At 45.5% G+C, this 23,435-nt stretch overlaps 2 protein-coding genes across 3 annotated transcripts; one reads left to right on the top strand and one right to left on the bottom strand.

Annotated features, from left to right (window-relative positions):
* Nucleotides 1-160: 160 nt before the first annotated feature.
* mcm3ap (minichromosome maintenance complex component 3 associated protein) lies at nucleotides 161-22,099 on the bottom strand. Of its 2 annotated transcripts, none has more exons than XM_014164268.2 (28): nucleotides 21,821-22,099; nucleotides 19,664-21,437; nucleotides 19,291-19,538; nucleotides 19,074-19,155; nucleotides 18,659-18,818; nucleotides 18,228-18,421; nucleotides 17,856-17,992; nucleotides 17,342-17,539; nucleotides 16,869-17,137; nucleotides 16,431-16,593; nucleotides 16,069-16,229; nucleotides 14,260-14,507; nucleotides 13,630-13,961; nucleotides 13,088-13,188; nucleotides 12,824-12,955; nucleotides 12,424-12,537; nucleotides 12,083-12,235; nucleotides 10,221-10,418; nucleotides 10,046-10,114; nucleotides 9,795-9,929; nucleotides 8,417-8,564; nucleotides 5,362-5,605; nucleotides 5,112-5,209; nucleotides 4,335-4,725; nucleotides 3,835-4,089; nucleotides 3,454-3,583; nucleotides 2,983-3,313; nucleotides 161-901 (listed from the first exon to the last, which is right to left on the bottom strand). In XM_014164268.2, exons 2-28 carry the CDS (start codon nucleotides 21,279-21,281, stop codon nucleotides 728-730), a joined length of 6,483 nt encoding a protein of 2,160 aa, XP_014019743.2. In that variant the 5' UTR covers nucleotides 21,282-21,437; nucleotides 21,821-22,099; the 3' UTR covers nucleotides 161-727. The 2 variants fall into 2 exon arrangements, with proteins under 2 accessions (XP_014019743.2, XP_014019744.2); XM_014164269.2 differs by having other exon boundaries at nucleotides 21,784-21,865.
* ybey (ybeY metalloendoribonuclease) lies at nucleotides 21,916-23,430 on the top strand. Its single transcript, NM_001146595.2, is given in 4 exon segments — nucleotides 21,916-22,478; nucleotides 22,653-22,784; nucleotides 22,915-22,983; nucleotides 23,069-23,430. Coding segments are annotated over 4 exon segments (507 nt in total). The 5' UTR covers nucleotides 21,916-22,268; the 3' UTR covers nucleotides 23,165-23,430.
* The last annotated feature ends 5 nt before the right edge of the window (nucleotides 23,431-23,435 follow it).

The following is a 23,435-nucleotide window of genomic DNA, read 5'->3' as shown; positions in this document are numbered from 1 at the left end:
TCCGAGGAGGTTTTTGCATGGAGAGACATGAGCTGACAGACGACTGTCCAATCACAATTTAGAGAGGCGGAGAAATGGGTGGGGTTTCAATGTAGCGCTCGAAACATGTTGCTTTCGTGAATATGAGAGCGTTACCATAAACTGGTGAAATATAGCAACATTCATCATAAGACTTTTATTTAGATTCATATGACAAATATAACCTCAGCCTTTTAGACAAATATAGCTCAACATGAAACATAGGCACAAGCACAACCAAAGTAATTCATTTGGGTCAATCCACAAAATATCCCTAAACCAGTTAATATGGAGAAATAAGATAATAAACCATCCTTGTGATTAAAAAAAAAAAAAAAAACATCTACAAGAGGACTAAGCAACTAATTACAACGAATACATAATTTTGGATATAAACTTAAGTCATGTTATGTCTGTCAAGCAACTGCATGTGTAGGTCACTGAGATCCACATGTTATAGGAAGACAGAGACACATGCAACAAATCAGTTCCCTGCCATAATGCAAAACTACTTAACAAAACTAAAAAAGAAAAAGCAATGAATCGTTCTTCTCAATTAGAAAACCAACATTTAAAAAAGTAAAAACACTGACAGTGACAATATTATGGGTTTACATTTTCTGACCACAATAACAGATTTTCAGATGGCAACAAGTCCAAAAAGCAAAAGCTAAGGCCTTTAACTAAGTGGTGTGATATGACATGAGATTCAGTCCTCGACAATGTTCAATAAGCTGTTCAGCTTGAGCCCGCACGCAAGCTCCTCCTCCCGACTGGCCAATAAAAGCCTATCCAGCTCCTTCAGGCGCTGCGCCATGGATACAGGAGCACCCTTGAGCCAATCACGCTCTGCTTTCTCCAAAGGGTCTTCTGATTCTGCCTCCTACAAAAAAATAAGACATTGAAGAATACCAATTAAGTCACTCTACTATTGTACTATTCATCGCAAATGCCTACAACACTTGGGTGAGAGACAGTGGCAGAAAAAGTACCCAATTGTCATACTTAAGTAAAAGTAAAAGATGCATTAATAGAAAATGACTCAAAAGTGAAAGTCACCCAGTAAAATACTACTACAGTAAAAGTATTTGGTTTTAAATATAAGTATGTATCAAAAGTACATGTAATTGATAAAATGTACTTAAGTATCAAAAGTAAAAGTATAAATCATTTCACATTCCTTATATTAAGCAGACGGCATTTTCTTGTTTTTTTCATTCACGGATAGCCAGGGGCACAGTCCAACGCGTAAACAATTTACAAATAAAGCATGTGTGTTTAGTGAGTCTGCCAGTACAAATACCCCAAAAACTGAAGTAATACTTTAAAGTATTTTTTTACTAAAGTACTTAAAAAAAACTACTGGACAGTGGTTACAGCATATAGTGTGTTGTGTACATTGTTATAGTAGCCTACTTAGTGTGTTGTGTTTAACACATGTTCAACAGTGTAAATTCTCAACTACAGTGCCTTCAGAAAGTATTCACAACCCGTGACTTTTTCAAAATGTTGTTGTGTTATAGCCTGAATTTCCTTTGACAGCGGTTACAGCTGTGAGGCTGTCTGGGTAATTGTAAGAGTTTTGCATACCTGGATTTGACAATATTTGCACATTCTTTGAAATTCTTCAAGCTCTGTCAAGTTGTTTGTTAATCATTCCTAGACAGCCCTTTTCAAGTCTTGTCATAGATTTTCAAGCAGATTTATGTAAAAAACAGTCAGGAAAATGCACAGCCTTCTTGGCAAGCAACTCCAGTGTAGAGTTGGCCTTGTGTTTTAGGTTAGGTGAAATGTGAATTTGTCTCCCAGTGACGGTTGGAAAGCAGACTGAACCAGGTTTTCCTTTAGGATTTTGCCTGTGCTTAGCTCTATTCCATTTCTTTTTATCAAAAAAACCTCCCTAGTCCTTGCCAAAGACGAGCATACCCATAACACGATGCAGCCACCACCATGCTTGAAAATATGACAAGTGGTACTCAGTGACGTGTTGTATTGAGTACAAAGTTCATTTCTTTACCACATTTTTTGCAGTTTTACTTTAGTGCCTTATTGTAAACAGGATGCATGTTTTGGAATAGTTTTATTCTGTACAGACTTCCTTCTTCTCACTCTGTCAATTAGGTTAGTACTGTGGAGTAACTACAATGTCGTTGATCCATCCTTAGTTCTCTCCTCTCACGGCCATTAAACTCTGTTTTAAAGTCACCATCGGCCTCATGGTGAAATCTCGGAGCGGTTTCCTTCCTCTCCGGCAACTGAGTTAGGAAGGACGCATGTATCTTTAGGTGGTGTATCAATACACCCAGTCACTACATAGTGTAATTAATAACTTCACCATGCTCAAAGGGATATTCAATGTCTGCTTTTACTTTTACTTTTACCCATCTACCAATAGGTGCCCTTCTTTGCAAAGCAATGGAAAATCTTCCTGGTGTTTGTAGTTGAATCTGTGTTTGAAATTCAATGCTCGATTGAGGGACCTTACAGATAATTGTATGTGTGGGGTACAGAGATGAGGTAGTCATTCAAAAATCATGTTAAACACCATCATTGCAAACAGTGTCCATGCAACTTATTATGTGACTTGTTACCCCTGAACTTATTTAGGCTTGCCATAACAAAGGGGTTGAATACTTATTGACTCAAGACATTTCAGTTTTTCCCTTTTAATTAATTTGTAAAAAAATATAATAGGCCAGTGAATTATTTTTTTAACCAATTTTAAATAATTCAGGCTGTAACACACAATGTGGAAAAAGTAAAAGGTTGTGAATACTTTCTAGAGGCACTGTGAATTAGATATCTTTATTTCATTTTCAATTAATGTAAAAAAAAATCTAAAAACATGTTTTCACTTTCTCATTACAGGGTATTGTATCTAGATTGTATGTACTTTCTCAGGGCACTGTAATATTGTGTTTTTTTTGTGTTTATGTGTGTGTGTACGTGCGAAGACAGCCGTACCTGTGTAGCAGTGGACGCACCACCAGAAGTACGGATGGGGGCCATGATGTTAGTTGTGGAGAGCAGGCTAGAGGGCATGAAGAGGGGCATGGAGAGAGAGTCCAAGGGCTCTACCTCTAGCCAACGCTGCAGCTGCTCCTCACACCTCTGGCTGTGTGCCCTCTCCTCCTGGAGACCGTGGAGGACCTTGTGGGGCAGCAGGTCCCGGGGTGAGGGGGTGTGTGTGATGTCCAGAGTGTGGCAGGGGGCAAAGCGGTCTGGCCGATCCACCAGGCTCCGGAACAGCTTCTGTCTGAAGGGAGGGAGAGCTGCAAGGCCTCCTGGACTGGTTCTGAAGAGGAAATGATCCATTTTCGATTATCAATTCGCAGAAGGGAGTATAAGCCAACAGACTCAGGAGTAGATTTGAGAGTGAGAGAGAAATATAGAGGGAGAAAGAGAGACAGAGTAGTGAACCAGTCTCCTCCTTACCCCTGTGTCTCCTGCTGCTTCTCTCTGTGTGTGAGGCTGACCGCCTCCGTCCACTCTGCCGGGGGCTGGAAGCCCTTCAGTCCCTCCTTGGGGAAGTAGACCAGGACCTCTCCATCTTCTGTCACTGCATCTAGAACAGCACCACCGGAGTCTTGGGATTAAGTTTAGCTCTTTACAAATTCCAATGCAGTAAAGGCTTTTTAACTTGTTTTCTTGCTTTCTTCATACAATACCTTGATGTCTCAAATCCTGCTGAAAGCTCAGTATATTGTGTCTAGCATAAGGAGCTGCATTTGTTTTTGGTGTGGAAAATGTCACCCAAAGTGTTAGAATAGGCCTTGACTAGAGCAGACAGAGTAGATAAACCAATAGTCATCTCACCGTCACAAACTGGGCTGTCAGGGGGTTGCCAGTCCTTCAGCTTATGGTCTATGCAGAGAGCCACCACCTCGTCCCAGGGGACCTGCTGGAAGGATGGGCCCTCCTCCTCCCAGTGGTCCTGGGCTCTTGCCGTGGAACAGCGCACCTTCTCCAGGAGGTTCTCCAGACGGGACATGAGGAGGGGCTGGCTGTGGCGCGAAGTTGGGATCTGGCCGGCGTACTGGAAGATGGCGGAACACAGCTGGGGCCAGGAGGCTGGGGGGAATTTTATTAATGTGATGTATTAACGAGTAGATAGGAGGGCAATGTAAACAGCTGTAATTTGAGCAGCAATAAGGGATAAATGTTAGCCTGGGTGCCAGTCTGTTTCTGCTCCATGACAATGGAGTAGGCAAAAGCAAAAACAGATCTGGGATCAGGCTAAATAAAAGTCGCAAGTCAACAGAATCACACACAAGCACAACTACACAGTCACACAGACAAACCAAAAAGCTACCCACCTGTGTTAGCAGGCATGTCCCAGCTGGGTATCTGCAAGCTGACTACAGCTGTCCGGAGCCAGGCCAGGTGTTGGGGAGAGTTCCAACCCAGGTGTGGCACCAAGTCCCGGGTCTCAGGCAGGGCAAACTCCCCCGGAGGCCAGGACAGGCTGGAGAGGCACTGGGAAGACACTAGGTCAGCCAGGAATGCCAGCACAGCATTGTAGAGTTTGATGACAGGGGCTGGGTGTTGGCGCGCCAGCCCTGCCCCCGCCCGGTCCTGCCGGTGGCTGTAGAGGCGGGCACTGAACTCACGGCCCAGCCCGGCCTCCACGAAGTGCACCAGGGTCTGGGAGGAGAGGAGGGAGGGCGCTGGGGCACGTGCCAAGAGCCAGCGTACCGCTTGGCTCACCTGGGGGCAAGCAAACCCCATAAAACAACACATTAGAATACTTCCAATTCAATAAAAGTTGGGTTGCGACGATACCAGTATCGCAATATTTTTTCCATGGCAAAAATGAAAACAAGAAACAGATCAAATTCTTTGGTCCCTTAAAAACCAGCTGTAAGATAGTGTCCTATAGCTTGGAAAATAAATAAATGCGACTCTGGATGAAAACATAATGATGTTAGTTTCCAACATTAGGGCTGTTTTCATAAAGAAATTAAATCCCTTTCGTGTTTTGTTTCTTTGGCGCGATACTGGTATCGTCCAGGTCATAAATACAACACTACTCATTGAATTACCTTAGGAGCAATTTAAATAGTTGTATTTTGTTCCAAGAGGGCTGTCCGTACCTGCTCTGAGCCATGTAGGTCGCTGGTGGTCTCTGGGATGTGGACGAACACGTGTTCTGATATCAGACCGTCTTCAACCAACGTCTGGAGCATCAGGTCTAACCAGAAGAGAAGAAGAGGCAGGCAGAGATTTACAGACTTGGTACTTAATAAGGACTTAATTCACAATATGTGCCATTGAGTGAGTAACCACTAAGAAAATGCTGGTGATGTCCAGCCATGTGTGCATGTGTGGTTGGGGTACCCCTACCTTCCTCCAGTTTCTGTGTGTTGTGGGGGCCAGGCACCAATATGGCAAGGGGCAGCGGGCAGTCCCAGATGTTGGCCTGCTGGAGCTGTTTGAGCTGGAGCAGAGCGGAGAGCATGGGCACGTCCTGGTCCTCGCTGCCTGGGCTGGGGGCAGGCAGCAGCATCAGCAGGGCCCCTGTACCCTGGAGCTCCTGGGCCTCCTCCAAATTGGACAGGCCCTCTTCACTCAGTGGGCCCCGAGATGCCTGGTAGGTACAACACACACAGACAAAGTCAGTCCAACTACACTGCTGTCAGAAGTGTCCTAATATTTGCTTAGATGGGATTGGTGAATGCATCAGGATGTTAATCCGTCAGTTATATATAAGGGCTGTCCCCAACATAAAAAAATCTTGGTTGACCAAGAGTCGTCTGTTCTTTCGATATATAGACACAAGCTATGCTTGAATAAAGTCAACTATATATAGGCTACTGAGCTTGTCTGATGCTTTAAGCACTGCGATTAAAAATCAAGACACACAAATTACTAAAGAGGGAGCAAGAGATCAATATAGCCTAACCAGAAGAAAAAAAACCTGTTCCCAACCCTCCTCCTCCTCCTCTCTGCTGCTGGTATTCGCAGATTCTGCCATTAAGCTCCTGAAGTTGCCGGTAATAGGCTACACCAGCTGTCGGCAACCTTTTCCATTTGGAATAACAAGATATTGTACTTCTACTGATCTGCGTGCCAGTTATTATTTTCATATGCACATTTTCATGGATCAGATTCATTTAATTTATAATAGTCTTCATATCTCAAAATCAATGTTGTGTGGTTAATAAAAAATTATATCTAAATGAAAATGATACCAATCTAAAATTAACTTTGCTATTGCCAATACGTAAAAATAGCCTACATGAACCAACAAATAAAAACATTGCAGCCTGCAGTTAGAAAATATCCTGATAAAAATAAATATCCTATAAAATCACATTAGCTACGCATGACTTGTCTGCAAGAATCTTGAAACACTGTATCAAGTATTAACTTGGTCCATCCCGATAGTGATAGCAAATGTTCTGGGCCCTCAGAGTTTCCAGTAAGCTCCGGACAAACAGACACAGCTGTAGACTAATTGCGCAAGGGATAAGAAGTAATCAGGTCAGCCTATTTTATGACGTTTACTCCGGATCAGAGCATGACATTTTTACCCCTTTCATGCCGAGTGATTATCGAAAGGGAGAGAGCTGGAAACATTTTTCCAATAGGCTACCTTGAGGAACTATTGTCATTCTCAACGGAAGTAAAAACGTGCTATTTGATGCGAAGAACAAATTACTTTGACAGGCTACACAGTGATGGTGGGTTAAGACAATCAGAAAAAGTATCAGATCCCCAAACGAGCACATTTATAGGCCTACATTTGTACGCAGGCCAGGTAGCCTAGGCCTACTTCTATGCATAAATCAGGTACGTGTAATTACTCAAGACTCTGACAAAAAATACAAAACTGAAATATGACATTTACATAAGTATTCAGACCATTTACTCAGTACTTTGTTGAAGCACCTTTGGCAGCGATTACAGCATCAAGTCTTCTTGGGTATGACGCTACAAGCTTGGCATACCTGTATTTGGGGAGTTTCTCCCATTCTTCTCTGCAGATCCACTCAAGCTCAGTCAGGTTGGATGGGGAGCATCGCTGCACAGCTATTTTCAGGTCTCTCCAGAGATGTTCGATCGGGTTCAAGTCTGGGCTCTGTCTGGGCCACTCAAGGACATTCAGAGACCCTCTACAGTGGTTGCACCCTCTACAACCACTGTGATTATTATTATCTGACCCTGCTGGTCATCTATGAACATTTGAACATCTTGGCCATGTTCTGTCATAATCTCTACCCGGCACAGCCAGAAGAGGACTGGCCACCCCTCATAGCCTGGTTCCTCTCTAGGTTTCTACCTTGGTTCCGGCCTTTCTAGGGAGTTTTTCCTAGCCACTGTGCTTCTACACCTGCATTGCTTGCCGTTTGGGGTTTTAGGCTGGGTTTCTATACAGCACTTTGTGACATCAGCTGATGTAAGAAGGGGTAAGTAAATAAATGTGACTGATTGATTGACTTGTTCCGAAGCCACTCCTGCGTTGTCTTGGATGTGTGCTTAGGGTCGTTGTCCTTTGGAAAGGTGAACCTTCGCCCCCCAGTCAGAGGTCCTCAGCGCTCTGGAGCAGGTTTTCATCAAGGATCTCTGTACTTTTCTCCCTTCATCTTTCCCTCGATCCTAACTAGTCTCCCGGTCACTGCCGCTGAAAAACATCCCCACAGCATCTTCACCTCCCTGACCAAGGCCATTCTACCCCGATTGCTTAGTTTGGCCGGGCGGCCAGCTCTAGGAAGAGTCCAAAATGCTTCCATTAAGAATGATGGAGGCCACTGTGTTCCTGGGGACCTTCAATGCTGCATACATTTTTTGGTAACCCTCCCCAGATCTGTGCCTCGACACAATCCTGTCTTGGAGCTCTACAGACAATTCCTTCGACCTCATGGCTTGGTTTTTGCTCTGACATGCACTGTCAACTGTGGGACCTTATATAGACAGGTGTGTGCCTTTACAAATCATGTCCAATCAATTGAATTTACCACAGGTGGACTCCAATAAAGTTGTAGAAACATCAAGGATGATCAATGGAAACAGGATGCACCTGAGCTCAATTGAGTCTGAATACTTATGTAAATAAGGTATACGTTTTATTTTTTTTTATAAATATTTGCAAAAATGTAAAAAAAAACTGTTTTCGCTTTGTCATTATGGGGTATTGTGTGTAGAATGATGAGGGGACAAATGTAATCAATTTTAGAATTACCCTAACGTAACAAAATGTGGAAAAAAGGAAGGGGTCTGAATACTTTCCAAATGCACTGTATAACAAATTTTCAGTATGGCCCTCTGGATCTCGTTGAAGACCGAATGCGGCATCTGGGCAAAAATTTGTTTTACACCCCTGGTGTAGAAAGTAGTTATTCAACTTATCGCTAGTCTTAGTGGAAAAATGTTTTGGTAATGTTGTTTTAGCTCCCACCTTGATGCTGATGTGTACTTTGTGAGTCTTCTCTCCTGCTTCCCTGAGTCCATTGGTGATGCAGAGAGTCCTCAGTGTCCCCTCCTGCTCGGTGTCGTTTGCACTTTCATCTATGCCAAACTTCGTCTCCAGCCAGTCTGTCAGGATCCTACAATAAGAGCACAGAGAACACACTCAATAAACACAAGTGTCATCAGAAGTAAAAAGCACTTGGAAAGCATGAGTGACTAGCTGGTGAAAATAAGTGTGTGGAGAGAAAATCAAATGTATTTATAAAGCCCTTTTTACATCAGCAGATGCTTATACAGAAACCCAGCCTAAAACTCCAAAGAGCAAGAAATGCAGATGTAGAAGCACGGTGGTTAGGAAAAACTCCCTAGAAAGGCAGGGACCTAGGAAGAAACCTAAAGAGGAACTAGGCTCTGAGGGGTGGCCAGTCTTCCTCTGGCTGTGCCGGGTGGCCAATTGCATCCGGATAAAAATATACAAGAGGCTGCCCCGTTTGAACATACAGTACATGAACATTCACAAAGTTCTGCAAGATGGACTTTGATGCACCCTGTGGTTATTAGCAGTATTCTATCAAAAAAAATAAAAGTGTTTGTGTAAAAAATAATTAGCTAATTCTGAATTCAGTCCTCACTGGGAAAGCTATTATTCAGCTGACTTTTCAGCCTCTCTGGCAAATTATTACAGAACTTAATTGGAACACTTTTCATAAACTCTTGAGATTGATTCAGAATTTTATTCACAAAAGGTCTGATGATCTTCGCGATTGACACCATTGGAAAGTTTGAGCCTGTGATCTTTACCACTGGCAGAGATGAGCAAGACAATCTGATTGATGATGTTACCTCTCCCATGACTCTGAATGTGTTTTACAGATCTGTTGTGGATTCCACCAAAAGCTGGGATGAGTCCCATGACATCATGAAAGAGCATTACAGCAAACTGGTTGATAAGACAGATGCATTGTATGTGGTTATCTTTGGAAAGGTGAAAAGCTGAATGAGTTTCAGGACAGAAAGAGGCACTCGGAATTCATGAGACCAGCTGGTGAAAATGGTCAGGTGTGTAGAGAATGGTGGTCCATGCATCCAGTGCCACTTTCAGAAGAAAGTCCTCAAGAAGAAACAGTCGCACAGGCTGCTCCTTATCCTTGAGCAGATGCAGATCAAGAACCACAGGATGGAAGCTTAGGTGCAGAGGCTTCAGAGGCAGCTGTCCATCAAACTGCAGTATTTAGCAGAGTCGGCAAATACATGACACTCTTGGACATAGCCATCAAAGTACTGGTGAGAGTACTTGTATGCTGCACTGTGAGAGGGTGTGTGGAATTCAATGGCAATTACATCTGCCACACTGCATTTAATCTCACCTGTCGGCGACGCTGGCAACACTCTCGTGGTCGCTGGGCAACAGCAGGGTGGCCTTCCAGAAGATTCTGTCAGGTGGGTTAGGAACGTTCTCAACCACCAGCGTAGGCATGTCCAGAGGAGTCCACACTGACTCACTGAAGGGGACACACATATTGTTTGATGTTGTGTTTAATGTCATTGTGAAAGAGTTTGAGAAGTACACAACTGAGAGAAGAACTACAATGAAGTAAGAGCGGGGATGATGGCTTACTTCAACAGCTGCTGGTAGTAGAAGTGGACTCGCATCTGATGGATTGCTTCTTTTCTCATCTTTAGCAACCTGGGGACATTACAGAAGAGTCAGAGGTGTGTAAGAGAGTGAAGGAAAGAGGGAAAAAAATAAAGAGAGGGGCGTGGGCCAGAGCAGGGCAGGGTAGCTCCAGTACCTGGTGCTGGACAGGGCCATGTAGCCGGCATTTCCCAGGTTGACCATGCCCCTGGCCAGGCAGTCCATAGAAGGCTGGGAGGGGGCACTGGGAGCCAGGGCTTTGAGCTTGTAGCGGGGGTCCACACAGCAGGGGGCGGCAGGGAAGCCCCGCATCTGTCTCTTCAGCTGCCTGCGTACTGCCACCACGTCGCGCCACCTGACGGAGAGAATGAAATAGGGAGAGAGGGGGTGAGAGGGAAGCTTACATGTCTTTTGGTTGTGCAAAACCTTTTGTGGAAAGTACTAAGCAGCGCACAGATCCCTTGCCCCTTGTAGGGCTATTCGTCAGGGAAACTGTGAAGCCAGCTGTATAGTCTATTGGCTGCAAAACAATGTGTCTGTTTGCAGCTTTTCATTAAAATCAGGCATAGCTGTTCTTTATATGGCCTAAAATAAATGTGTTCATATGGGCAGAATATTATCTATAGGCTATAGCATACCCAATTTTGATCAGTTAGGAAAATAGAACATTTCCTGTCCCAAAAAATGATCTTGTAAAAGGCCGACATATGGAAGTTTCAATATGACTTTAGTAACGTTGTGATTTTAGAGACACAAATTAACAGTAGCCTATGATTAAAGGGTTAGGCTATACCGGGCTCTCACCATCATCATTATTCACATCATTCCAATTGAATCAAGTCACAATTCTCAACTTTGGTATTGACATCAGTCAGCAGGCTTTCTGAGCGAGGAGAGAGACAATGTAACCCAAATGTATCCACTAGGTGCTTCGAAAGAATATCCTGCCGCATGAAGGCTACGCCTACAGATTGGAACGACCGACTGCAAATAAATCTTTCTAGAAGTGAACCGAATATGATCTCTTTTTTATTTTTTTATTTTCAGAATTACGGAACTGGTACGATGCTGTCCTGCAAGACTTGGCGAAGACCAACAACTGAGTGGAAGGCTGGCATGGAACATTTTTGGCGAATCTTGGCGCTAACCACCCCACCGTTGGAAGTTCAAGGCATTGCAACAACAGCTGAAGAGGTGAAATGAGAAGGGAGCAGCAACTTGCGGTCATCCGCCGCCTACTGCAAGCAACAGAAGGATCTGAAGCTACTGGGTTCAGAAGTACACCACGACAGCTGAGAAAAATTAGCACCTAGCCTTTGTGACATCCATTTCAACCCTTTCAATGACTCCAAAATCCTTGAGACCAGAACATTAAGCACATTCTTGGATGATTTGTTCTGAACTTGTTTTTATGGCGCTGGATTGTCATGTAGCCTACTCTTATTTTACTGGTTTTTGGGGGTTATTTGAAATATATGTTTTAGGCATACTTATTTTTGCCCCATAATATTTTGTATTTTGCTAAGCTTTTTTGTTGGTAAATGTTTTATAGTGAATGATTGGTTTAAAACCTAGATAAAATGAAAATATATATTTTTTAATTAAAATACATTGTACAAAATAGATATTGGCTGTTTCTAGCCTTCAGCCTTTATATCACGTACGAACAAATGTATATACAATATTCAGGCCACTACTGAACCAAGTTCTGAAGGCTATATGTGCTTCCCCGGAAACTCAACGTATTGTAGCCTCACGCGGACGAAAGAGTAGCAGAGGAAGGAGTTCGCTTTTGCTGCAGTGTTCACGGTAAAATATTCCACGTTATGGCGGTGCTTCGAGAGAAGGAGCCAACACCCAACAGGGAGAGAGGGCAGGCTTTGAAAAGCAAACGTGAGTCTTGAAACTAAAACAGCAAGGACCAGAGTTGGAGAACCTTGATGAAGGGTCTACACGAGTCTGGTGGCCCAACTGTCAACCCAAGCAGTCATAGTTGTCATTCAAATGCCTTGGTTGTACCTCTTAATGTACTTCTGTATGCGCTGTAGCTCCGCCTCCAGGATGTCTTCCACCATGAGGAATATCTCTTTATCCAGGGTCTCCTCCACCAGGAAGCTGCACACCTCCTCAGAGCAGCGTGCCACACATGCTGCCTCCTCCTCCGTGGCTAACCTGACACACAGATACTGTTATTGAAAATGACTTATGTCTGGTGGCTACTGCACGTCGACAAATACAACAGAGACCCAACAGTACTGCACAGGTGCATATACACGAGGGAGAGACAGCACCATGATTATGGGGATAGTGGTGGATATGGAATCAGGAATGTGAGTTTTGAGTGTAGAAGGGCAGCTCACTGGATCTCGGAGGCGGCAGTCTCCTGGATACACTCGGTCAAGACCTCTTGGCTGATCTCAGAACAGAGAGAGTCACTAAACTGGGCCAGGAAGACTTCGTGCTCCTGCTTTCTCCTGCCAAGGAAAAGAGGGAGCGACATGGATAATGAGTTGGAAGACATTGGACTAGAAGTTGGATGTGGAGTTACATGTTAACAAGTCAAAACTTGGACTAAGTGATTTGTTAAACTTCTGCTTCTAATGTATGGTTAAGAAAGTGAGAGACTGATAACATAATACACGCCATTTAGCAGACGCTTTGATCCAAAACGACTTACAGTCACGCGTGCATACATTTTGCTCATGGGTTTGCAGCTAGTGTTAGGATTGAGATCAAGGTGTTTCAGAGTCTCTGACCAACCTGGCTTCCTCGATCCTGCGTTTTTCCTCGGCGAGTCTCTCTCGCTCTGCTTGGATCTCGGCTATGGACACCTCCCGGAGCATCTGCTCCACCACCTCGCTCACCACCGCCTCCATGTGGCCACTGCTCGCACTGCAGCGAGACAGAACAACAAGGCATTGGGTATCAACGTGAAAGGGGATGTTCAATGCTACTCTTGATGTACCACAGTGTATGCAATCATAAGTCAGTCTTAAACAAGCAAAGCAATAACATAGCACTCACCCGAGAGCAGCTGCAGCGTAGTCGGCCCCAGCGCTGGCAACCTCCTGCACCACCGCCTCCAGCACCTCCTCCACCACGCACTCCAGTTCTGCCAGGATGTCCTACGGCAATAGGATGGACAGAAAACATGAGTCATACGTGCGGGGGGGGGCACATCTCCTACCCTTCTGCTGACTTTCATACACATCTAGAGGCAGAGCCTAGAGCTATGACCAAAAAGGAAGCAGCAACGACCTACCAACAGTCTCAACCCACCATTTTTTTATTTAACTAGGCAAGTCAGTTAAGAACACATTTTTATTTACAATGACGGCCTACCCCGGCCAAATCCTAACGACACTGGGCCAATTGTGCACCGCCCTATGGGACTCCCAATCACGGCCCGGATGTGATACAGCCCAAGTTCGAACCAGGGCCTGTAGAGATGCCTCTAGCACTGAGATGCAGTGCCTTGACCACAGCGACAATCGGGAGCCCATTTGGGAAACACTACCATTAAGGCAAGCTAGCATCAACCCACTAGGGGTTTCTCGCTCTCTCACCTCGTCAGAGTAGATTGGCTCAGGTTTGGGCGGGGGCGAGGGGGGTCTGACAGGCTGGGTCTGGGCAACATCAATGGGCTGGAACAGCTGCTGTTGGAGATCTGCTGCAGGGTGAACCTGGACAGTGGGTTGGGCGGGCTCTGGTTCCCCTGTCTCATCTGTGCCCTGCAATGGCTGGGCAGGCTCGGTGGCAGTGACAAGGCCGGGGTACGGTGGGGGAAGATCCCCGAAGAGTCGTGGCTCTGCCAGCAGCCTGACGGGTTTGTTCTGTGGCTGGAGCTCAACCTCCGGCTGGGCCTTGACTTCTTGCTTCTGCAGGGTGAAGGCTGGCACTGGGGAGAGTAAAAAAATATAAAAAATCTCAGTCAGAATGAGAAAGATTACAACACAGCAGGAATTGTAAAGAACATGGACGCCCCTCGTACCTGTGACATTGAATCATTAGCTCAAGACTACCAACACAAACAAACTATTGAACATTTTATCAAGGGTAGCAACAACGGCAGACAACTCTAGACACCATGACAGGCTAAATAAACAATGTCAGTAAGGGCTGACATCAATCTACGGGCACAGCGGCTCTACAGGCCTCTAAAGTTTAGCCATCTTGAACTGCCATGGCTACCATACCCGTTACAGCCACCGGGCTGCTCCTGAAGACGGCAGTGAGCGTTGGTTCTGCCAGCGGACCCTCCCCGCAGTACTTGTTGTGGGCGTCGAAGCTGCAGATGGGGGAATGTTGGGGCGGGTTGGGCAGTGGTCCTCCGTTTACCACCTCCCCAATCAGCACAGACCTCTTGGCCATGATGACGTCTGACTTCACTTGGGGCAGGTTCAGGTCTGGCTCTTGCCAGGCCGTGCGGCTCAGTTCCACCAAGCTGTGGGGTCAGGAGGTCAGAATACATCAGAGAAGGAAGTCTGTTGCTTGATGACAACAATTACCCAATTAAACATTGAAAAGTGACTATAGTGATTAATCTTTAGATTTTTTTTAAGGAGCAATTACCAGTTGCTACATCCATTGTTGGACTTAGAAATTAACAATATGTACCCATTGATTCTTGAAAAATATAACTTGTAAATGCCTCATGAGCTTAGTTCAACTGTCGTAACCCATCAAAACGCACACCATCAGAAACTCTGCGTTTTAAATCATTTCACCTGTGTTTTATATTGACAGTCAGTGTTTTTTGCTTCAATAGGAGTGGTCAGGGGCATGCAACTATAGTTTCCGTTAACACCAAATACATTAGTGCAACACATTTGTCAGAAAATAGCTTCATTTTCTTGAGAAAAGTGCAACACTATTTGTCTAGCAGCCACACTTACGTAAATTAGCTTACAAAAACGATGCATGGCCATCCTATTTGTAATGTTTATCATAGAAAAAATATAGCCAGCTACATTTCCTAATGTTTTGCTTGAAGTTAATCTTGCATTTTACCAGATAAAAATACACAGAGAAAAGTTGGTACAAAGTCAGAGAGCCTTCTGTAGAAGCAATGCCTGTTCGTGAATGTTGGGAATGACGACAAGTGGTGAAGAGCAACTGAAGAACAGAATTTGTCTGAAGCAATCAGAAATTACAATAAGAAGCATTTTAAATCTGTGTTTACTCCAATGTTTGTGAACAACCACTATATAAGGAAGGTCCTAAAAATTGTCAAAGACTCCAGCCACCTTAGTCATAGACTATTCTCTGCTACCACACGGCAAGCGGTACCTGAGAGCCAAGTCTAGGTCCAAGAGGCTTCTAAAGAGCTTCTACCTGCAAGCCATAAGATTCCTGAACACCTAATCAAATGGCTACCCAGACTATTTGCATTGCCCCCCCCCCTCTCCCCCACTGCTACTCTCTGTTGTTATCTATGCATAGTCACTTTAATAACGCTACCTACATGTACATATTACCTCAACTAACCGGTGACCCCGCACATTAACTCTGTACCGGTACCCCCTTGTATATAGTCTCGCTATTGTTATTTTACTGCTGCTCTTTAATTACTTGTTACTTTTATTTCTTATCCATATTTTTTATACTGCATTGTTGGTTAAGGGCTCGTAAGTAAGCATTTCACTGTAAGGTCTACAGCTGTTGTATTCGGCACATGTGACTAATACAATTTGATTTAGCCTCAAAACATGGTTAAAACTATCATTTTTATTTCATGGATAATATCAGTTTCAGCGTTTTCACAAAATAGAGGCGAGAGGTACTCTTTGTTACTGTTTCTAATGCTGATTGCCGCTTTAAAACACTGTCCCTCTGGGCCCTTTACTGTTGTGAAGATGTTACATTTCAAGCGATACATGGAGGTGCAACCTGAACATCAAATAAGAAACGTTATTTTTTGTTTTCTGTATGCTACAGGTTTTTCTTCTTCTCTCCAGTAAATATGTTGGGTGCATATATTGTATTAGACAGGTACTGGTACTGACCCGCCACTAACGTTGAGGCCGAATTGCTGGATGAAGTCTGTGGCCTCAGCAGCGTCTTCGAACATGAGCATGCGCACCAGATCCTCCAGGGGGAAGATGGTGGACCTCTGAGAGCCCGCTACGTGGGCGTTATTCAGGGTCCTCAGGGCCTTGCCCCTCACCTACACACACAGGAATGCATACAAACACATAGGCACGTACACAAACGTCGATCAATTCCCAAGGGGCAACCAGTTGGGACGTGACCCTCATTACTACAGGTTCAACTTCTTACTACTTTTCAAAGATAACTACAGACCCACTAAAAATGACATGGCATGTAAGGAGGTATGTTATTAGGGTAGGTGGCGTTTATTGCTGACCTGGTTGAAGTATCTGTGCAATAGGCAGCCCGCCAGGTAGGAGGCAGACTTCACCAGCTTGAAGAAGCGTACGAAGTTGTTGCTGTTGAGAGCTGCGAATGCCTGCACGGCAAACTTCACCTCTGGAGAGTTGCGCACCTCGTCCCTGAACTGCTGCACCTCACTGTGTGGACCACAACAAAAGAGCGCATACTCTCAGTCAGAGTGGAGGATAAGGGTGGTGTTTGAAACATTAAAACAAAGACAAGCTTACAGTTCATCGGTAGTATGTTTCCAAATGGAGAATAACTAGGGTAATGTCACAGTCGTAAGAACAAAGCAGAAGAAAATGGTCCATAACGAAGGGAGACTGGGAGGTAAAACTGACCAATAAGAGACACTTATTACCCTTTTCCGTTACAAAATCTTTTGCTACATTGTACCCTAATAAACACTGACCGGAGGACGTCCCCAACGTCTAGTTTGAGAAGCACGTTGTACTGGCGGAACTCAGCCTCCTGGGGGCAGTAGACACCCCTGGTGGACAGGTCCTGGTACATCTCCTTCAGGCTCTGCAGGCACTTGGTCATGTTCTCGTTGTTGATCTTGGCGTCGAACGTCATCATGTGCTCCTGGCACAGGTGGTGGGCACAGTGCACATGGAAGCGGGTGCACTTCTCGATCAGCGACACTGTCAGGGGGTCGCACAGGTGCTGCTGAGTGATGTCCTGGGAGGAGAGGAATAGAGTTAGCATGTGTTATGAAAACTTATTCATAAGCTTTTTTTTCTTTTCTGCTCTCATCTACTCAGCACTTTACCATTCCTTTAACTTGCCTAGTTAAATAAAAAAAAATACAAATTGTGACACCGATAATAAACGATAAAAAAAACAGTACCAGCTAGCTAGCTAACCAACAGTAGCTGTGTTTACCTTACGGATGCCGCGGGTCCTGTTCCACACAAAGTCGTACCAGTCGCGGTAGTTGTCGTGGCCCTGGTCCATGATCTGTGTGACGAGGTAGTCCATGGTCATGCTGAGCACGGGGAGGGGACGCAGCTCATAGGGGAGGGGCTCCTCCTGGTCCGCCGACGATCTGCTGTACTCCTTGATGGCTGCCACGTGGTCCACCTGGACAGGAAGTGGTTACGTCTCATTATAAAATGTATAAACAAGGTTGATTTCCTTTAACTGAGACGTTTGGACAGGAGTATATCCCACTCACAATGTCAAGCACTTGGGAGTTTGAGGACATATGTAGATAAATAGCCTACTTATCAAAATCATCATTATTATTATGATTATCATATGCCATCAAGTGGAACTTCTCTATTGATGACAGGGTGGTGTACTTTACACAACAGTAGCACAGGTGCAGTATACTTGCAAAATGTGTGCCTGAGAGAATTTGTGTGTTTTGAAACAGGGATAGAAGAAATAGCTTTACCCTCTCGGTGTCTGGGACGACCTCAAAGCAACTGAGCTGGTTGCGTGTCTCCCTCATGTAGCGCTCCTTCTCAGGGCACATGTCCGGGCATGTCCCCACAAAGAAAGACAGCTCCAGGTCTGTCCGTTTGGGCCGCCCTGCACATTGAACAACAGAACCAGTCAGCCACTACAGACCAGATTTGTATTTAATTTGTATTATTATTACTTTCATTTCATCGTTGTTGTTATGCCAACAGTCAAAGAAATCAACATCCAGCTCTTTCTTTCATGTCAACTCTTGGCTTCATACAAAAAATGCAGGAAAGTCAATTCAGAAGTGCATGGCCAGTTCCAGGACGGCATGTCAGACTGACAGCTCTACTATACCTACCAGCTCGCAAGATCTTGTCCCTCTGCTCCAGGAAGCGGTACTTCTCCTCGGCTGTCTCAGCCACCTGGCCAATCAGGTGGAGGAGGGAGGAGGGCACTGGGCGCTCAGAGCTCTGGCCCTCGGAGCTGCTGTCCTGCTGGGGCTCGCTTTCAAATTGCAGGGACTTGGCTATGGACGGCTTCTTCACTGGGGAGCTGAGAAACAAAGTGTCTTTTTATTATCTGACGTCACATCCTGATGTGTTTAGAGATTAACTCTAGTCACCTACGGCTAGCTAACACCCACAGTTATCCCCCAGTTAATAAGCCTCGAAAGTATCTATTATCTTTACAGTATTAGTCGTATGTTTCCACATGCATTTCAGGTTATAAAAGCACTTCACAGAAACTAGAAGTCTGGCCCAGCTAGCTGTGAGGGGGAGCCAAGGTTACCTCCTGCTGAGGTTGACGGTGCTGCTGAGGGCAGGGGCTCTGGGGAGTGGCTTCCTCAGTGGAGAGGAGGACTGGAAGCCCCCCAGACTGGTGTCTGAAACCTGGTTGTCCCGGTCTTCCTCCTTTCCCTCTGGGGCTCGATCGCCTTTCTTCCCCGGGCCTGAGACAAACACAGAAGGAGCAATACACACGAGCACTCACACACACAATCAATTTCTAAAGACAGAATGGCTTCAATCAAGGTGCATGGAAATACAGGGGCAGCTGATCAAGAGCTTGACAGTGGGCTACTTGTCTCTCAGATGATTTCCCTTAGATAAGCCTATTAATTGCATACTAAACTAGTAACAGTAATTTGGTCTGTATTGTCTGTCTTAACTCTGCAAAATAGGAGGATGCAGCCACAAGGACTTACTGTGTTTCTTTCTCTGCCAGAAGATAGCAATTTCCTGTCTGTGCAGCATTTTACCCTTCTTCTTTGCCTTTGCTGCTGATGCCTGAAAGGTATCACAGACGTTTGAAAACAAACCAAAAAAATATTCTCAGTTAAATTCAGCAAAAACATGTAATGGAACTGAGAATCCCCAAAAGCCTGTCAAGTCGCCTCTGTTGTCTGTAGAGTGTGTACTCACGTGGTCTTGGAAGTGGACGATAGCCAGGTTCTTATGGGGTCGGCAGTAGACCCGGCAGACTTTCCCAAAGCGGCCAAAGTGCTTTTCTATGACGTTCTTTTTGTTGAGGCTGAGTGGGACGCTCTTGCACTGGAGGATGGTGGCGTCGGTGGGGGACATGCCCCCCAGGCTGTCCGTGCTCTCGCCGCGCTGCCTTCTCCTAGCTGGGGTCTTGGTCTCAGCGTCTGGGTCGGGGGCTTCCACCGAACCTGGAGGAAAAGGTGAGAAGAAAATCAGCATGACAAAATCTGTGATACACATTAAACATACTACTTAAAATGTTGGTTAACAGCAAGTAATAGTGTTTTACTTCATTTTCATGACGAGGACTTACCAGTCACCTCTGCTTTCTCCAGAACCTCTCTGGTGGGGGCCTGAGCACTGGGAGGAGTAGCAGGTCTGAGACTGATCGGAGCTTGTGTGTCTGCTCTCTCCCCCTCCCCCCATCCTGGAGGCTGCTGCTCCTCCTTCACGGGGTCCCTCCTCACTGAGTTGGCTGTGGATTTCATAATGCCACTCATTGCCCTGGAGAAGAGTCCACCCACGGGGCCGCGGGAGGACCTCAGGAGAGGCCGTTTCGAGGGGTGTCTGGGTAGGTCAGCTCTGGTTTCAGCTTGGTTGTCCTCTGATTGGGCAGGCTTCCTTGGAGCGGCTTTGGGACTCACTGGCTCCTCCTTCCGCTTAGTTCCTTTTCCAAGTCTCCCAAACACTGTCCCCTCCCTGGTGCTCTCCTCATCGCCAACTTTCTCCTCGGCTAAGGCCTCGGTTTTGAGGTCTCCGAATGTAGAGGTCTGGCCGAAGCTGACTCCTCCAAACAGGGACATCGGGGGCGCGGGCTGGGACTGGAGGACTTTGGTAGAGAAGATGAAGGAGGAGGGGCTGCTGGGGACCGGGGCTGGTTGGGGGGCGGCGGTGCTGGAGCTGGAGTTAGTGCTGGATAGAGTGGATGGCTGGGAGAATGTGAACTGCAGGCTCCTTCCGGAGCCTATGCTGAGAGGGTCTTTCTGGGCCAGGCTGGTAGTGGCAATGGAAGCGGAGATGGAGGGGGCCACCGCCGGCTGGGAGAAGCTGAAGCCAAGTGGGCCACTCTTGGCTCCGGTCAGGAGAGAGAAGCCTGAGCTGGTTGGCCCACTGCTGTCTTTGGTGCTGAAAGAGGGCTGGGTGGTGGTGGCGCCACCGAAGGGCTGCTCGGATGCAGCAGCGGGCTGGGAGTTAGCCGGCTCTGGGCTGGCACTGAAGATGGGCTTAAACAGCACCTCGTTGGACGGCTTGAAGCTGAATTCTGACGTGCTGAAGCCTCCACTCTGGACAACACTCTGAGCTGTAGCAAAGGAGGTGGTGGTGGCGCTGGGCTGCGGCTGGCCAACGGGCGACTGGCCAAAACTCAAAGGCTGTGCTGACCCTGCGGTGGTGGTAGAGGTGGGGCCAGAGGAAGCTTGGGAGATCCCAGAGGAGAGGCCGAACGCCGGGGTCTGCTGCTGCCCGTATGCAGGTGGCTGCCCAAAGGCAGAGCTCTGTCCAAAAGCAGGCATCTGTCCAAACCCAGAACTCTGACTCTGTCCGGTGGCCTGACCATACGATGGCGGGGGAACACCACTAAACCCAGAGCTACCCTGCCCCAATGAGGCCTGACCAAAGGCTGGAGGCTGACTTATTGAAGAGAATGTCGAGGTCTGCCCTGACACCTGACCTAGTCCTCCACTTTGCCCAAAAACAGAGTCTTGTCCAAGCGAAGGCGTCTGCCCAAATGCCGGAGACTGACCAAAGACTGACGGCTGACTGAAGGCAGACGGTTGCCCGAATGTTGCAGTTTGCCTAAATGCTACATTCTGTGGAGGGTTGGTGGAGCCCTCCTGTCTGAAGGCCTGGAACATGCCACCAGTCTTGTTAGTGTTGCTGGGAGCCTGGAAAGCTCCTCCCTGCTGCCTCCCAAACAGACTGTTGGGGTTCATGGTGGAAATGTCAGAATAGTCTCTATTGTACTCAAGGGCAGTCACTTACTCACTTGAACTCACATAAGCCGTCCAAGAGGCCAGGTTGCTGCAAGGCATGTTGAGGAAAGTGTGTGTTTTTCCATTTGAAGTGTCTTCAGTAAAGCATCATTGAGCCTGAAAACAAGCAAAGTAAACATCAGCATGTTGATGTTATATAGCTAACTTAACATGTTATCTAACGTGGTTTATGATAACGTCTTAATGTTATCTAAAACAAAATATACTAATTATGCACACGTAATTCAGCTTCAAATACTATGTAAACACTTTAATGGCGTACTTTACATGTAACTAGCTAGTTAGTTAACATGTTGTGACTTGGAAAATGTTAGCTAGCTAACGTTAGTTACATCATGTAAACCTAGCTAGCTGACGTTTAGTTTGTTAGCGCGCTAGCGAATTTACGTCTTTGATAACGCTAAAACGTTCGGTTGCTTTTTATAATACAGACGGACTTTACCTTTATATTGTTTCAAACAAGATAGCTAGTGACCTACTTTTTCAGTATTCCCCTATGCTCATCAATTTGAATAGAAACTTGCTGGCATCCGGTTCCGGTCCAACTTATTTAGGCTCCTGGATTCTACATTCCACCCCGGGAAGGATCCGCATGAGAAGAATGCTAGCTAAAATGTTATTTTTTTGTTTCAAGCAATAGGATATTTTGTTATATAATAATATATTGGATTTGTATCATTCCATCAGCTCTAGAGGACCTTGTTGTAGAATACTACATATTTGTATTCATAATCTAAAATAAGAATGCCTTCAACAACTGGAACGACTGAGTCACCTTGATTGAACCAACGAGCATTCGCCGGCTAACAACACGCTAGTTACCTAGGATACCTGTTTCTTGTATGTAGACATTCATAATATTTACGACTACTTGATAAAAACTATTTCCTTCAGAATTTTTGTAACATTAGTGACTGGCGTTTTCAAATGGGTGTAGTTCTACGGAATCTTCAGAACGTGGTGCCGCTGCGACGCGCGAGGCTACGGAAGGATGTAGAGACGTTGAGGCACATATTGGGCATCCAAAAATTTGATTTGGGAGTCATTTGCGTGGACAACCGCAAAATTCAACGCATTAATAACATTTATAGGAAAAAAAATATGCCCACTGATGTCCTCTCATTTCCATTCTATGAGGTTGGTATCTAAGTTCCCTTCCTAGCATTCACCTGCCCCTGTCAAGAGGTCTGGGATTTTATGGAACGAGTGTTAATGCACCATAGGTTCAAGATGCAGTGGTGGGATGGTCTCTGGCATCTGTTGGAAGTGTTAGCAAAGAAACGGTGATCAATGTTTGTTTTGTTTTTAAAGGAGCTGAGGCCTGGGAAGCTGCCTTGCCCCCTTTACAGAGATGAACTGAACCTTGGAGACATTTTCTTGGGAGTTGAATACGTGATGAAACAGTGCCAGCAGCAGTCTCAGGATCTTCATGGAATTCTCACAGTGAGCAAGCTATTAGTAAAATAGCCACACAATGATTGATAGACAGACCATTGTTTTTATTACACTAAACACTAGTAGTTGCATTAGTGCTTGTTCATTTGACTTTTTTGTCCCCCTTCTCCTTGCTCAGTCAGTCACTGCTCATGGAATCTGTCACTTGTTGGGTTACAGACATGAAACTGAGGAGGAGTGGAAAGAGGTATGGATGATAATTAAAAGTGCAAAAGTCCAACATTTTTTCAATGAAAGATTTCCTTTTAACAGTTGTATATCTGTGCTCCCAGATGCTGCAGAAGGAAAGCTACATACTTAATGAGTTCAACAGATTCACTGGCAGACAGCTGGTGCCTCTGACCAAGAAATGTAGCCAAGACGGTTGACCACCAAGAAGAACCACCTGCAATGGAAGGCCTTTGAAATGAATGGACTTAGCTTTGGATGGATTTGGAAACGAATGGACTTAGCTTGGATGGATTTGGAAACTTGCAAAGATGACTCCTTGATCATGAATGAACTGCCCATTTCCAAGTGATAGCTACAGACCGTGTCAGTCTTCATGTGATTGCTGAGCTTTTACCTATGGAACTAGACAGAGTACTCTTTTTACAATCAAACTGCATGACTTGACATTGACAATTAAACGTCCAAAAC

Source organism: Salmo salar, chromosome ssa21 (genome assembly GCF_905237065.1).
Source record: "Salmo salar chromosome ssa21, Ssal_v3.1, whole genome shotgun sequence".
Taxonomy (NCBI): domain Eukaryota; kingdom Metazoa; phylum Chordata; class Actinopteri; order Salmoniformes; family Salmonidae; genus Salmo; species Salmo salar.
The sequence above is the reverse complement of the archived record's forward strand: the minus strand, read 5'-3'. Positions and strand labels throughout refer to the sequence as shown.

Excerpts from the sequence above, each read along its gene's own strand:
- mcm3ap (XM_014164268.2), bottom strand. The coding sequence starts at position 21,281 with ATGAACCCCAACAGTCTGTTTGGGAGGCAGCAGGGAGGAGCTTTCCAG. Across the intron at positions 13,962-14,259 it reads CAGCCCGGTGGCTGTAACGG|TGCCAGCCTTCACCCTGCAG; the intron begins GTATGGTAGCCA and ends TACTCTCCCCAG. Across the intron at positions 10,419-12,082 it reads ATACAGAAGTACATTAAGAG|GTGGCGCGACGTGGTGGCAG; the intron begins GTACAACCAAGG and ends TCTCTCCGTCAG.